The 12,852-nt window shown below is 36.6% G+C and overlaps 1 protein-coding gene across 2 annotated transcripts in view; it reads right to left on the bottom strand.

The window, feature by feature from the left end:
• Positions 1-1,465: 1,465 nt before the first annotated feature.
• The window catches only part of Pcif1 (Phosphorylated CTD-interacting factor 1), a 91,041-nt gene continuing 79,654 nt past the window's right edge, over positions 1,466-12,852 (bottom strand). For both annotated transcript variants that reach the window (XM_067788743.1, XM_067788742.1), the window contains 4 exons: positions 6,044-6,842; positions 5,819-5,944; positions 5,373-5,501; positions 1,466-5,151 (listed from right to left, as the gene is read on the bottom strand). In XM_067788743.1, coding sequence (XP_067644844.1) covers positions 4,344-5,151; positions 5,373-5,501; positions 5,819-5,944; positions 6,044-6,842 — 1,862 coding nt within the window. In that variant the 3' untranslated portion in view covers positions 1,466-4,343. The remainder of the gene's footprint in view (positions 5,152-5,372; positions 5,502-5,818; positions 5,945-6,043; positions 6,843-12,852) is intronic.

Here is a 12,852-nt window from a genome sequence, read left to right as displayed (position 1 = left end):
AAAATCATCATTTAGGAAAATGAACCTAGGGTAACCCTGGAATGTGTTTGTATGACATGGTATGAAATGGAAGGTATTAAAGAGTATTTTAAAAGGGAGTGGCCCTCAGTTGTATATGTGAAGGTGTTTTCGAGATATCGACCACTATCACTAATTTATTTATATATGTAATACCACGAACACTATTCCTGCCATGATTCCAAGGGCTTTTAATTTCGCCCTGCAGAACTTTTTCATTTTCTTCTACTTAATATGGTAGGTAGGTGTCACCCCCATTTTACAAAGTTTTTTCTAATGTTATATTTTCCGTCAAAAACCAATCTAATCACCATTTTTCATCCCTTTTTTTGTATTTGGTATAGAATTATGGCATTTTTATAATTTTTCGAAATTTTCGATATCGACAAAGTGGGCGTGGTCATAGTCGGATTTCGGCCATTTTTAATACCAAGATAAAGTAAGTTCAGATAAGTGCGTGAACTAGGTTTAGTAAAGATACATCCATTTTTGCTCAAGTTATCGTGTTAACGGCCGGGAGGGGAAGGACAGACGGTCGACTGTGTATAAAAACTGTGGCTTCAACCGTTATCGTCATAGAAGCTATGCTCTTACCAAATTTCACAAGGATTGGTACATTTTTGTTCGACTTATGGCATTAAAAGTATTGTAGACAAATTAAATGAAAAAGGGCGGAGCCACGCCCATTTTGAAATTTTCTTTTATTTTTTGTATTTTGTTGAACCATATCATAACTGGAGTTGAATGTTCACATAATTTATTTATATACTGTAAAGATATTAAATTTTTTGTTAATATCTGAATTTAAACATTTTTTCTTTCAAGTGGGTGTGTTCGTCATTCGATTTTGCTAATTTTTATTTATCACACATATAGTAATAGGAGTAACGTTCCTGCCAAATTTCATCATGATATCCTCAACGACTGCCAAATTACCGCTTGCAAAACTTTTAAATTACCTTCTTTTAAAAGTGGGCGGTGCCACGCCCTTTGTCCAAAATTTTACTAATTTTCTATTCTGCGTCATAAGGTCAACCCACCTACCAAGTTTCATCGCTTTATCCGTCTTTGGTAATGAATTATCGCACTTTTTCGGTTTTTCGGAATTTTCGATATCGAAAAAGTGGGCGTGGTTATAGTCCGATTTCGTTCATTTTAATTAGCGATCTGCGATGAGTACCCGGGAACTTACATACCAAATTTCATTAAGATACCTCAAAATTTACTCAAGTTATCGTGTTTAAGGACGGACGGACGTAGCTAAATGAATTTATTTTTTCGCCCAGATCATTTTGATATATAGAAGTCTATATCTATCTCGAATAGTTTATGCCGTTACAGGGTACCGTTATGCGAACAAAATTAATATACTCTGTGAGCTCTGCTCAGTTGAGTATAATAACGCGTCCAAACCCGCCTGCACATATTTAAAAATAAAAACAATATATTTTAAAAATAGAGCAGCTAATAAAAACGCAAAAAGAACGCAAACTCATGGAAAATCGATTCGTTTACGATGCTTCCATGGTTACGAGGCTTTTGGGTATTTAAATGAGTTGTCTCAATATCTAATTTTCAATTATAATTAATCACTTTGTGTATAAAAGAGAATGTTTCAATTTTACAGCTTAAACCATTAAAGTTAACTTAAAATTATTTGCAGAAAAATTTGTACATACATACATATGTATGTAATACAAATGAAAAAGGTATAAACGATAATTTGTTATTTTCTAAATAGAAATATTTAAAAAATATATAAACGAAGGAAAAGTTGTTTGTATGTATGTACAAATGTATATGTAGAAATGAAATTGCAATTATACATACTTCATTTTGCGCCACAGTTGCATATACTAAATTAGGTTTTGAGTAAATATAAATGTTAGGGTGGAGCTAAGAAAGTTTTAAGAAATCTTTTTAAAAACCTTCCGACAATAAGTGAAGAGACCTTAATCCAACAATATTTTATGTTTTGAAAATTCTTTTTCGAAACACAACTTCGTACTGGATACTGTAATGAGTTAAACACTTACTTATCCGAAATCAATCCCGACATACGCAATATATGTCAAACATGTAATATTTAACCACAAGACTGCGACCATATTTTCAACTAAAATGAGGAGCACACGGCTCTATAGAGCATATCGATGAAAATTTGTTTTCACTTTTTATTACGAGTTCACATGGTGCGATTTGGTTTGTTATTGTAATAAACGTATTGAAATTTTTCAATTACGTTTAATTCGTTTTATCAAAACTACTCGAGTGGTAATGGAAATATTGTATCGATTCACGAAATGTTTTTTTTTTTTAAATATACTAACAAAAAGTAAAAAATAACCACGCGCCATGTTAAATAATATTCAACCATTTATGTATGACCATAAAACCAAATATTCCACTCGAAAAATGTTCAATAAATTTTGGCATACATTTTTTATTATTTAGAAAAATTGCAGCCGAAAAAAAAAAATATCTTCGCTCCACCCACAATTTGTAAATGTATACTAGACTGGGTTGGCCCCCTAAAAAAAGTTGCTAATGTCCGCCCTAAATTTAAAGATTATGTTGAGAGGGTTTCGGAAAAATTTATTTATTTATTTTTTTTTGATCCTTCGAAATACAGCCGTTTTTTCGTTGTAACTTGGTTATTTAACGTCCGATTTTTAAAATTGATATGTCATTATTTTGGCCTTGAGAAGCTTCACATTTCCGTTTAATGTCCTTTTAAGCTATGAAGTCGTTTTCACATGATTAGGTCAGCTAACAAAGTTTTACCCCCACCTCTCTAAAGTATCCTTTTTTCCCTACCAAACGAAAGTAAAGGCGCGATAACCTCCGAAGAGATCTAAGGCCGAGCTTCTCTTCCAATTTGCGTCGTGCTCCTCTTGATTTTCCCTACAAATTGGCCGGACGGGACCTACATGTTTTATGCCGACTCCGAACGGCATCTGCAAGGCAGATGAGTTTTCACTGAGAGCTTTTCATGGCACAAATACACCCGGAGCGCTTGCCAAACACTGCCGAGGGGCAAGCCCGCTTAGAAAAATCTTCTTCTAATTGAAAAATCTTATTTCTAAAATTTTGATGTTGCTTTGCCCGGGGTGTGGACCCAGGGCATACGGAGTGGTAGGCGGAGCACGCTACCACGGTGGCCGCCGCACCGCTATAACTTCTTTGTTTATTATTTTAGTAATATGGATTAAAAGCAACATTTTCTTGAACTTTTAAGTACTTTCGATTGGTAAGGAAAAAAAGATACTTTAGGGGGGGGGGGCGGGGGGGGGGGGGGGGGGGGTACAACTTTGTTAGCTGACCTAATCATGTGAAAACGACTTCATAGCTTAAAAGGACATTAAACGGAAATGTGAAGCTTCTCAAGGCCAAAATATTGACATATCAATTTTAAAAATCGGACGTCAGATAACCAAGTTACAACGAAAAAACCTTTTCGACTGTATTTCGAAGGATCAAAAAAATAAAAAAAAAATTTCGAAACCCTCTCAACATAATCTTTAAATTTAGGGGCGGACATTAGCAAAATTTTTTTCGACCCAGTCTAATGTATACGTTCATACATTTTTTTTAAATACATATGTACATTATTAAAAATTGAAAAAAAAGTTAAGTGGATGTAAATATGTATTCTATAAAGGTGTAGTGTATATATATTTACTTGTATACTTAAAAAAAGAATTAAATTCTTTTGCATTTATTTTCAACTTCTACTTTAATTAATGCTACATTCTTGCTAGTTATTTTTTTGTTTTTTCAACTTTTTATACATTTCACATTACCCTTAAAAATAAATACATAAATAACATTAACGCCGAATAAAGATAATTTGCCACCCACTTGGCTTCTTAGATTACACTCCACACCCACAGCATGGTCTGTTTACTGTGAAAAAATTATACAGAAATGTTATTCTGTGTAAAGTTCCTTATTTCGGACTTATACTAGGTTTTGTTGACCGAATTTGCGATTCGGCTACTTTTAAAAACAGCCAATAACAGATGTCGAATATATCAGCATTTTACAAAGGAGCTTGAGCACTGGAAAGACTTACATATATGAATAACTGGCCAAGAATTGTCGCACAGATATACACATAAATGTGGATTTTGAAGCTATCGTATTATGAAGTACGATTAGTTTTACCTAAATTCTGCTATAGAGCGTTCTAACTTAAACCCTAAATATTGTTTACATAAGAAAATAGGCGCTTTTAAGCCGTTTGCTGAGACACTGTGATCAAACATGTAGCCGTTAATATCTTTGCTTCAACAACTTGCCTACAAGTAAAATAAAAGTTATATTTAGACTGCAGAATTGATAACGGTTTGACCAGCATTGTTATTAATCACACTGGCTGCAGCACCCGCTGTTGCACCACCAACACTGCCGCCACCCATATTACCAGCTGAAGGTGAAGCCGCCACCAAACTAGCGAAGGCACCACTCGCACTTGTAGCTGTTGCTGTAATCGAAACCGATGTGTCCAACATGCTCATGGCATTGCCCGCTGCAGCAGGCGAGAGTGACATTGATGAAGATGAAGGCGAAGAACAGGCGCTTTGAATGCTCATAGCAGGTGAACCAGTTGAAGATGATGTCGCCATATTCGGCGGTGTATGTGGTGAGAGCGGTGAATGAACCGATGATGATAATGTTATCAATTGTACAGAAGAGTTGGTAGTAGCAATAGCAGCAATATTGTTGTTACCTGCTGCATGAGTATTTGTAGATAAAACAGTGTTAGAAGGTGCTGCTGACAATGATGTTGTAGTACTGCCGCTGGCATTTGTGCTACCAACGCCACCGCTAAGGTTGCTGTTATTGTTATTATTATTTATGCCACTACCACCGCTGTTATTGTGATTGTGCGCAGGATTTGAAGAATGATGTACTGATTGTTGTTGTTGTTGCTGCTGCTGCTGCTGTGGTGACGAAGCAGCTGCTGCGGCAGCGGCTGCAGCGCGTTCTCGCTCGCGATCACGTTGCGGCCGGAATGCTTCACGTAATGCTTCAACACGATTCTCATTTGGGCCCCAACGTGCATGACCGGCGCTATTTTGCAGCCACACTACTTGTGTACCTTGCATACATTTCACATTGACATCAGCTCTGGGGGCAAAATGTTGATAAAAATTTGGAGTGTGAAAAAATTTGTTAAGGTTATTCTATTTAAAATTCTTTAATGTTTGGGTATAAGCTTATATTGGTTTGGTGCAAAATTTTCTTAAAAAAACACCTATGTACACAAAGATGCACATTTTAGTGATACTTTTGGTCCCGAAATTTCAAATACAGATAATAAAGCAGATTTTCGCCTTAAGTGCACTTACTTTGGTATGATGTGTTGATAGCCGTGACGATATTCATGTGCCATACCCAATACTACCATGGAACGACGTTTAAACATGCTTTCCTCCAATTTAGAAATACTTTTCCACTCAGGCAAAAATATGATGAAGCTAATAGAAAGATTTTTTCAATTTTTAGGTTTTCCAGTAAATTTAAATAGAATTTAAATTTTGAGTTAGGCTCTTTTGACCATTAATTGTGAAGTGCAAATAAAAGAATTTATTCCACTTTTCCAATCCAACGTTTCGCTAGACTTCCTAGCATCATCTAGCGAAACGTTGGGTTGGAAAAGTGGAATAAATTATTTTATTTGCACTTCACAATTAATGGTCAAAAGAGCCTAACTCAAAAATTTAAATTTTTTCAATTTAGTTTTCTATCGTATTTTCATAACTGCGGCTCATAATTGTCCTATATATATAATTACCTTAGTGGCTCCATTGAATCCGTAAGCAATTTATCAATATGCAGTAAAGCCTTATCCATTAATTCCTCACAATGTGGTGGATTCACTTGAAATGAACCAGAAACTGGTTTGAATTCAAGAAATGGTCTATTGAAGAATACAGAAAAAACGATAATTATAAGAAACCAAAAAAAAAACTTTTTATAAGAAATGCCAAAAGCTTTAGTGCAACTCAATTTAACTCACCCTCTAGAGCCGAAATATGCATCGGTGTCTGCAAATGCTGAACAATATTGCCGAAAATATGAATTGAAAGGTGATGCAAAACACTCAAAACTAACACCAAAATGACGATGTAAACATTCAAATACCGGCACCGGTAATGATGCCTGTGTCATTTCAGCTTCCTGCGATGAATTTAAAGCATTACCAAGGAAGGTCTGATAGCGTTTAAGCAGACACCAAACACGTCCAATGAATAAATCAAATTTCTTATCATCAAAACAATTATGTCGATACAATTGTTCTAACTTTTGTAAATGTGTTAGATTAACATATTGCGCATCGGGTTGGTTATGCGTACTTGGCGTATACTTGATTATCATATGATCACGATCCTGTACATACTCAATTGTTGGCATACGCGGCGATGGTACCGCAAATTGTATTGGATAACACCAAACTTTCTTTAAATGTGGTGGTGGCGGTGGCGGCGTCGGTTCTGGTATACCATGCTCCTTAAGCAATTGCATATGACGTTCACGTATTTTACGCGCATGCTCAGCACTCAAATGGTAGATTTTTATGCAAAGTGCTTCAACGGAACTTTTAACGGTTTCAACAAGATGTGGTTCACATTGACGCTTCAAATGTGCAAGCCGATCTTGAAAATCTTCATAACTAGCACCAACAGTGCGTCGCAACCATTGGAATGTATCCTCTACATTCCATTTGACTACTTTCTTACTTTCGGCTGGCGCAGAGCGTGATTCAATAATTTGTTTAGCGGCCTCAGCATAGCGTGATAATTGCTTGCGTGCGTCACCTGTGTAAAAGATTCAAGATTAAGTTGTGTTGCTGAAAAAAAACTGTTGCGAACCAGGGCAATCATTTAGCAATGCTTGGTTTTCATTAGGTCAAAATAACTGCCATAAAAAACTTCCCTTAAGTGACCTGCTGGTCATTGGTGTCAAATGTGTTTGCCTTATAACGCATAAGTGACTCGAAATCGATAAATATTTCCCGTTGTTTCACACGCTATGTGGTTGTTTCTTGATGGGACGCCAGTTGGCAAACGAAAATAAATTTCCAACATCTTAGCAAATGTAATTTTAAAGTCAAAACCGTTGGGCAGTAGCCGTTTTTACTTATTATTTATTTTAACTTTCATTTTGTAGTCAAAACGGACGGCAAACGCATTCGGCATTATATGACAAGCCATTTTCATTGATATGGCCAAGTCTGTGGTCAATTTGGCTTCCCTGCTAGACAGCGCTGTCGGAAATTCCAACACATTAACAGAATTTTCGACATCACTAACACACTCGCATAAATTTTTCTTTTATTCCTATGGAAAACCATGCAGGTATACAAACAGCCCAATTCTAAACCCAATAAACATTTTTGCCAATTCTCAGTTTGAGATACATTTGAGAATCAGTCCATTTCTGATATTTCAAACGTTAGTTTTCAAATGCATTTCTAATAACCGTTGATAGCATTCTCAAGCTAAAAGGCACATTTTTAATATGGAATTCTTCTTTATTTTCAAATTGAGAATTTCTGGATATTCAACTTTTTCTCAAACGAGAATAAAGCGGAACGAAATGGAATCCACTATTGTGCCACTTTCGGTAAGCAAGTTTATTATTTGCCTCACTTCACTTTTAACTCGTTTAGATTTATGCATAATGTAGTACAATATCACTTAATATTAATAAAATGTATAAATACTTCCTTATTTTTTCACTTTATGTCCAACTTCACTCAATAAAATCGCTTGTTTACATTTCCAGCTAAAGTATGCAAATTATAGATCGACGAAATATCAACGGCACTATCGCGACACTATCGATAGCATTGATGTAAAATAAGCATGTTGTACTATGTTTTATTTTATTTTTGGGTTTCAGAACACTTATTGTGTACTTTATAATTTATACACATTGGTGCAAAAAGTATTCACATTATTATTAACGAAAATATTCCATGATATCGATGGTTTTCAACCAGAATGGAACGAAATGCAAGTATATCTCAAACAATTCTCAAGTTGAAGAACAACGTTTGAGAAAAAGTTGAGAGAATATTTAGCTTCAAATGATTAATAATGCTGAATATCAAACTGAGAATTAAGGGTTATATTATATGTAGGGTTATATTATATTCAAATTTAAATGTACCTACTTTAAATAAACTGAATTTTTGTTCTTGTTAATTTTTTATATTTCAATTTTGAAATGATTGTTTCAAAAATTTTCATTCAGATATAAATTTTTAAAACGAATTGTTAGCATACATTTAGGAGTTAATATTAAAAAGATATTTTATATAAAAATAAATAGTGGTATATTTATTGCATACTACATTGGCGATCAGCCAGGCCTTTTTAAAAAACCTACAGCAAGAAGAAAAACGCTCATCGTTAATTAAAAACTAAGGATCACGCTGATTTGTTGGAAGTATTTTTAGAAGCTCTATTGGAATGATCAAAAATCGAAGCTAAAACAATGCTGTCTTATGTTGCGAATAGTGAAAGCGGAGAATCTGATATATCAATTTATTAAGTGATCGAGTCTATTGAACCAACTAATACAAGAGTTTATATGTAGCAGTTTATTTTCGTTCCAAGCATTTGGCAACGGCAAATGATTCATCTATACAACAAGCTAAAATGAATGCAGCCAAACAGGCATTAGAAAATTAGCGTGATTTATTCCCTCAATTGGATCATCAAAAATGTGTTATTGCAAAAAGTATTAAAAAGCAAAAATTAGATACAAATAATAAACAGTGCGATTTATTAATAACATCCTGTACATAATTAAAATAATTAAAAAATAAAATCTAAATTTAACTAAAAGATTAATTTAAAATAAAGAGCAGAAAATTTACAAATGCTCAGTGCAATTACTTGTTAATATTTTTGAGATACTGAACGCAGAATATATTAAAGCTAGAAAGCAACCAAGCAAACATTAAGCAATAACACCACAAAATCGTGTACAATACAATAGAAAGCACTACAATAGAAAGCAGGAACAAATGACAACAAATATAATAGGAACAACAGCTCACTTGCGAGTGCAGAGAACGTGTGGAGAAAGGAACTTAAGAACTTGTTATGAAATTTTGGATATTCTGGACAAACATATTATTTCGAAATAAGTAAAAAATATACAATTGCGACAGATATTTGGTGAGCTGTATCTAGCATTAATATTATTTATATGTATATATATGCATCAAAATAGATTAAACATTTTTGTTTTGTAAACGCTCCTTTCCGGACATTTTTATTTCTTCCTATAATATAATTTTTGTAATTATTTTCAACAATGTACAATGTTTCATTCACCACGAAATCAAGTAAACGATTCGCTTATTGATTTGGATAATGAAAATTATCAAAAAGATTTACCAAATCCATATGCGAAACAAAATAACGAAATTTTTGCTACATCGGTAAAACTTCCCCAATTTTGGACTAATTGCCCTGAAGCATGGTTCATCCATGCTGAAATGCAATTTAGTCGAAAGAACATTACTCAGGAAGGGGCAAAATATGAATATGTCATAACTGCACTTGCGCAGGATGTAATTATGACAATTCTTGATTTTATTCAAAATCCTCCTGAAGATGACAAATTTTCTGCATTAAAGAAAATTTCAATTGAACGGCACTCATTAAGTGAGAATGCCAAGTTAGATCGAGTGTTATCCGATTCAGAAATGGGAGATCGTAAACATTCTGAGTTTTATCGGTCTCTGGTGCTACTCTCTGGAAACAATTTTAGCAAAGAAATTCTTAAAAATCGTTGGATAAGGAAGTTGCCAAAAAATTTAAGTATTATTTTTGCTAGTTCGAGTTCGACTGAAATAAGTGAATTAGTGAAATTAGCCGATGGTATTTGGGAAGCTTATAATAAAAATGAAATAGCTTCAGTTATTAGTTTTCTAAATTCTAAAAGCGAAAATGCAATTATTTCAAATTTGGTTCAAACAACTAACATTTGCAAAAATTTTGAAAAATTATCATTAGAGATCAGCGAAATTAAAAATCAGATGAGTCAAAATTATTCAGGGTCCCGATCTTTTAGTAGGAATCATTTTAGAAGTCCCTCTAGATATCGATCAAAGTCTCGTGAAAACCCAAATTGGCTCTATAGGTATCATTATAAGTTTGGTAATCAGGCTTTGAAGTGCGAACAACCATGCGCTTTTAAAAATAACAATAGTTTGTCAAACTAAAGTCATCCGTTGTTGCGGCGACAAACAACGGAAATTTAGACACCTTTACACGTCGCTTATTTATGTTTGATAAAACAAACAAATTGAATTTTTTAATAGATAGTGGAGCAGAAATTTCAGTGCTTCTGGTTTCAAAATCTTCATGTTCGAAAAAGTGATTAGATATTTTTTTTTTTTAGTAATCGGGGATTGCCCATATTGCTTTTTTTTTTTTTTTTTTTAAATGTATGAAAACATTTATTTGAAGCAATTTTTTTAATTTTATAATTTATTTAATAATTTGGGAAAAATTTAAACAACGTGACATCAGGACGGACAAGGCGACAGCTGTTTCGATTATACCTTGTAAATCTCTTCAAAGCCTTTTCTCCCGGGAGTGGGAGTCGAACTCGCACCCCTACGATAGTTGAAATGGTTGCAAACGCTGAATTTTTCCCAAATTATTGATTAGATATTATTTTAACGGCAGCTAACGGTTCAACGATTTCGACATACGGTAAAAAACTTTTAAATATAAATTTAGGACTGCGTCGCGAATTTCCGTTCACGTTTTTAATAGCAGTTATAAATAAAATAAATATAAGGCGCGATAACCTCCGAAGAGATCTAAGGCCGAGCTTCTCTTCTCTTCCAATTTGCGTCGTGCTCCTCTTGATTTTCCCTACAAATTGGCCGGACGGGACCTACATGATTTTATGCCGACTCCGAACGGCATCTGCAAGGCAGATGAGTTTTCACTGAGAGCTTTTCATGGCAGAAATACACCCGGAGCGCTTGCCAAACACTGCCGAGGGGCGACCCCGCTTAGAAAAATTTTCTTCTAATTGAAAAACCTTATTTCTAAAATTTTTGATGTTGCTTTGCCCGGGGTTTCCCTCACTAGGGTAGGCACCTTGTCGTTGGTGTGAGGGCTTAGCCGAACTCCATAGCGCCCGACTATGAGGCGGAGCTGTTTAGGACTGACATCTACGCCGTTTCGCCTCATAGGAGGGCGGCGGGATGTCGGTGACCAAGAACTGCCAACCCCCTAATCCAGGGTGTTATGCGGACCGTGCCTATTGGACGATTTGCAGCCAGGGGATAAATTCGGCTGTATTCGAACGGAGCCTTCCCGATACCGGGCCATCTCGGGAAGTATTTATGGCCTTACCGCAGTAAGGGGCGCTGCTGTGGCGGACGGTTCTTTCCCCGTATATAATACTGGACCGCTGAGCCCGCCTTGTCGGGCAGGTGGTCGTACGACCAAGATGAACAACTCATTACCTGAATGTAATAAGGAGGATGTAAAGAGGAGGACTGAGTCGTAATCCAAGGACGACAAATACGAATTAAGCGATGCGTCGGACTCGGGGAGCGAGAGTAGTGCTGATTCAATGAACTCCGTGTTGGAGAAGCACACAAATGAAAACGGAGTAGAAGAGTGGAGAAGGGTACGGAGCAGAGGAAGTAAAAGAGCTCTCTCGCAGTACCGTGCAGCACTAAGAATTGTACAACGCTTGGGAGCAGTGGTCGACCCAACAGAAGTGGAGATCGAGCGCTTGGAATGGGCCCATGAAGCGGTAGAAGTAGGTCGAAGGCAGTTCAAAAGGTTTGCTGCGAGAAACCCTCGGTTCTGCAACCGGTACGAGGAGGAAGAAGCGTCGAATGGCAGAATGAAGAGGCAACGTTCGGCAGAAGGCGACAAGCCTGCTTTCAAGAGGCAGAAAGGACCCAGTCCTAGAGCCGCGAGGCAGGGCAGTCGCATAGACAAGACAAGTAGGCCCAAAGCTGTAAGACAGATGGGTTCCAATAGCGAGGTAGCAACTACCTCGAAAGCTGCCAGTCAGAGGGAAGTTCCAACTACGGAAGTAGGAGATAAGCCAAAGGGAGATAACGCTAAGACTCCGGCTTTCTCGGAGGCGCTAAAGGGAGTTAACGCGAAGACTCCGGTGTTCTCGGAGGTTCTAAAGGGACATAACACTAAGACTCCTGCTTTTCCCGAGAAGATGAGTGATGTCGCAAAGCAGTCACTGACTGTGGCGCTGGTTGATCGTAGCAGTCCGTTCGGACAAATGACTACTGAAAGGTGGAGATCTGTGGAAAGGGAGCTTATTAGCTTAATGCTTAAGATGATGCGGGAACAACCAAGTAAGCCCCTTCCAACCTTTGATTCGGGGGGATGGTATAATGGTGTGAAGATGATAGCGTGCGACAACATCGCGAGCTTGCGGTGGCTGGAGGAAGTCGTTCCAAACCTCTAAAGGCAAGGCACGAACGCGCGGTTTGAGGTGGTGGATAAAGCGCAAATCCCCACGGTACCAAAAGTTAAGGTATGGATACCATGCGTGATGAAGTCGGAGGATACACTGCGACTTCTGCAGAATCAGAATCCGAACATACCGACACAGGATTGGAAGGTACTTACTGTATCTCGGCATACCGAGGATGGTCAGTTCTACATCTTCCAAATAAACAAGCAGGCGGAGGATATTTTGTACACGCAGCTTGGCAAAATGTCCTTTGGCACTGGCAAAATTTACATGCGACTCAGGAAAAGAAGTCCCGAGGATAAAAATCCTAACACGCTGGAAGTGGGCGAAGTCGAA

This window comes from Eurosta solidaginis, chromosome 5, assembly GCF_040869045.1.
Source record: "Eurosta solidaginis isolate ZX-2024a chromosome 5, ASM4086904v1, whole genome shotgun sequence".
NCBI classification, from domain to species: domain Eukaryota; kingdom Metazoa; phylum Arthropoda; class Insecta; order Diptera; family Tephritidae; genus Eurosta; species Eurosta solidaginis.
Note: the sequence above shows the minus strand (reverse complement) of the source record. Positions and strands in the feature narration are given on the sequence as shown.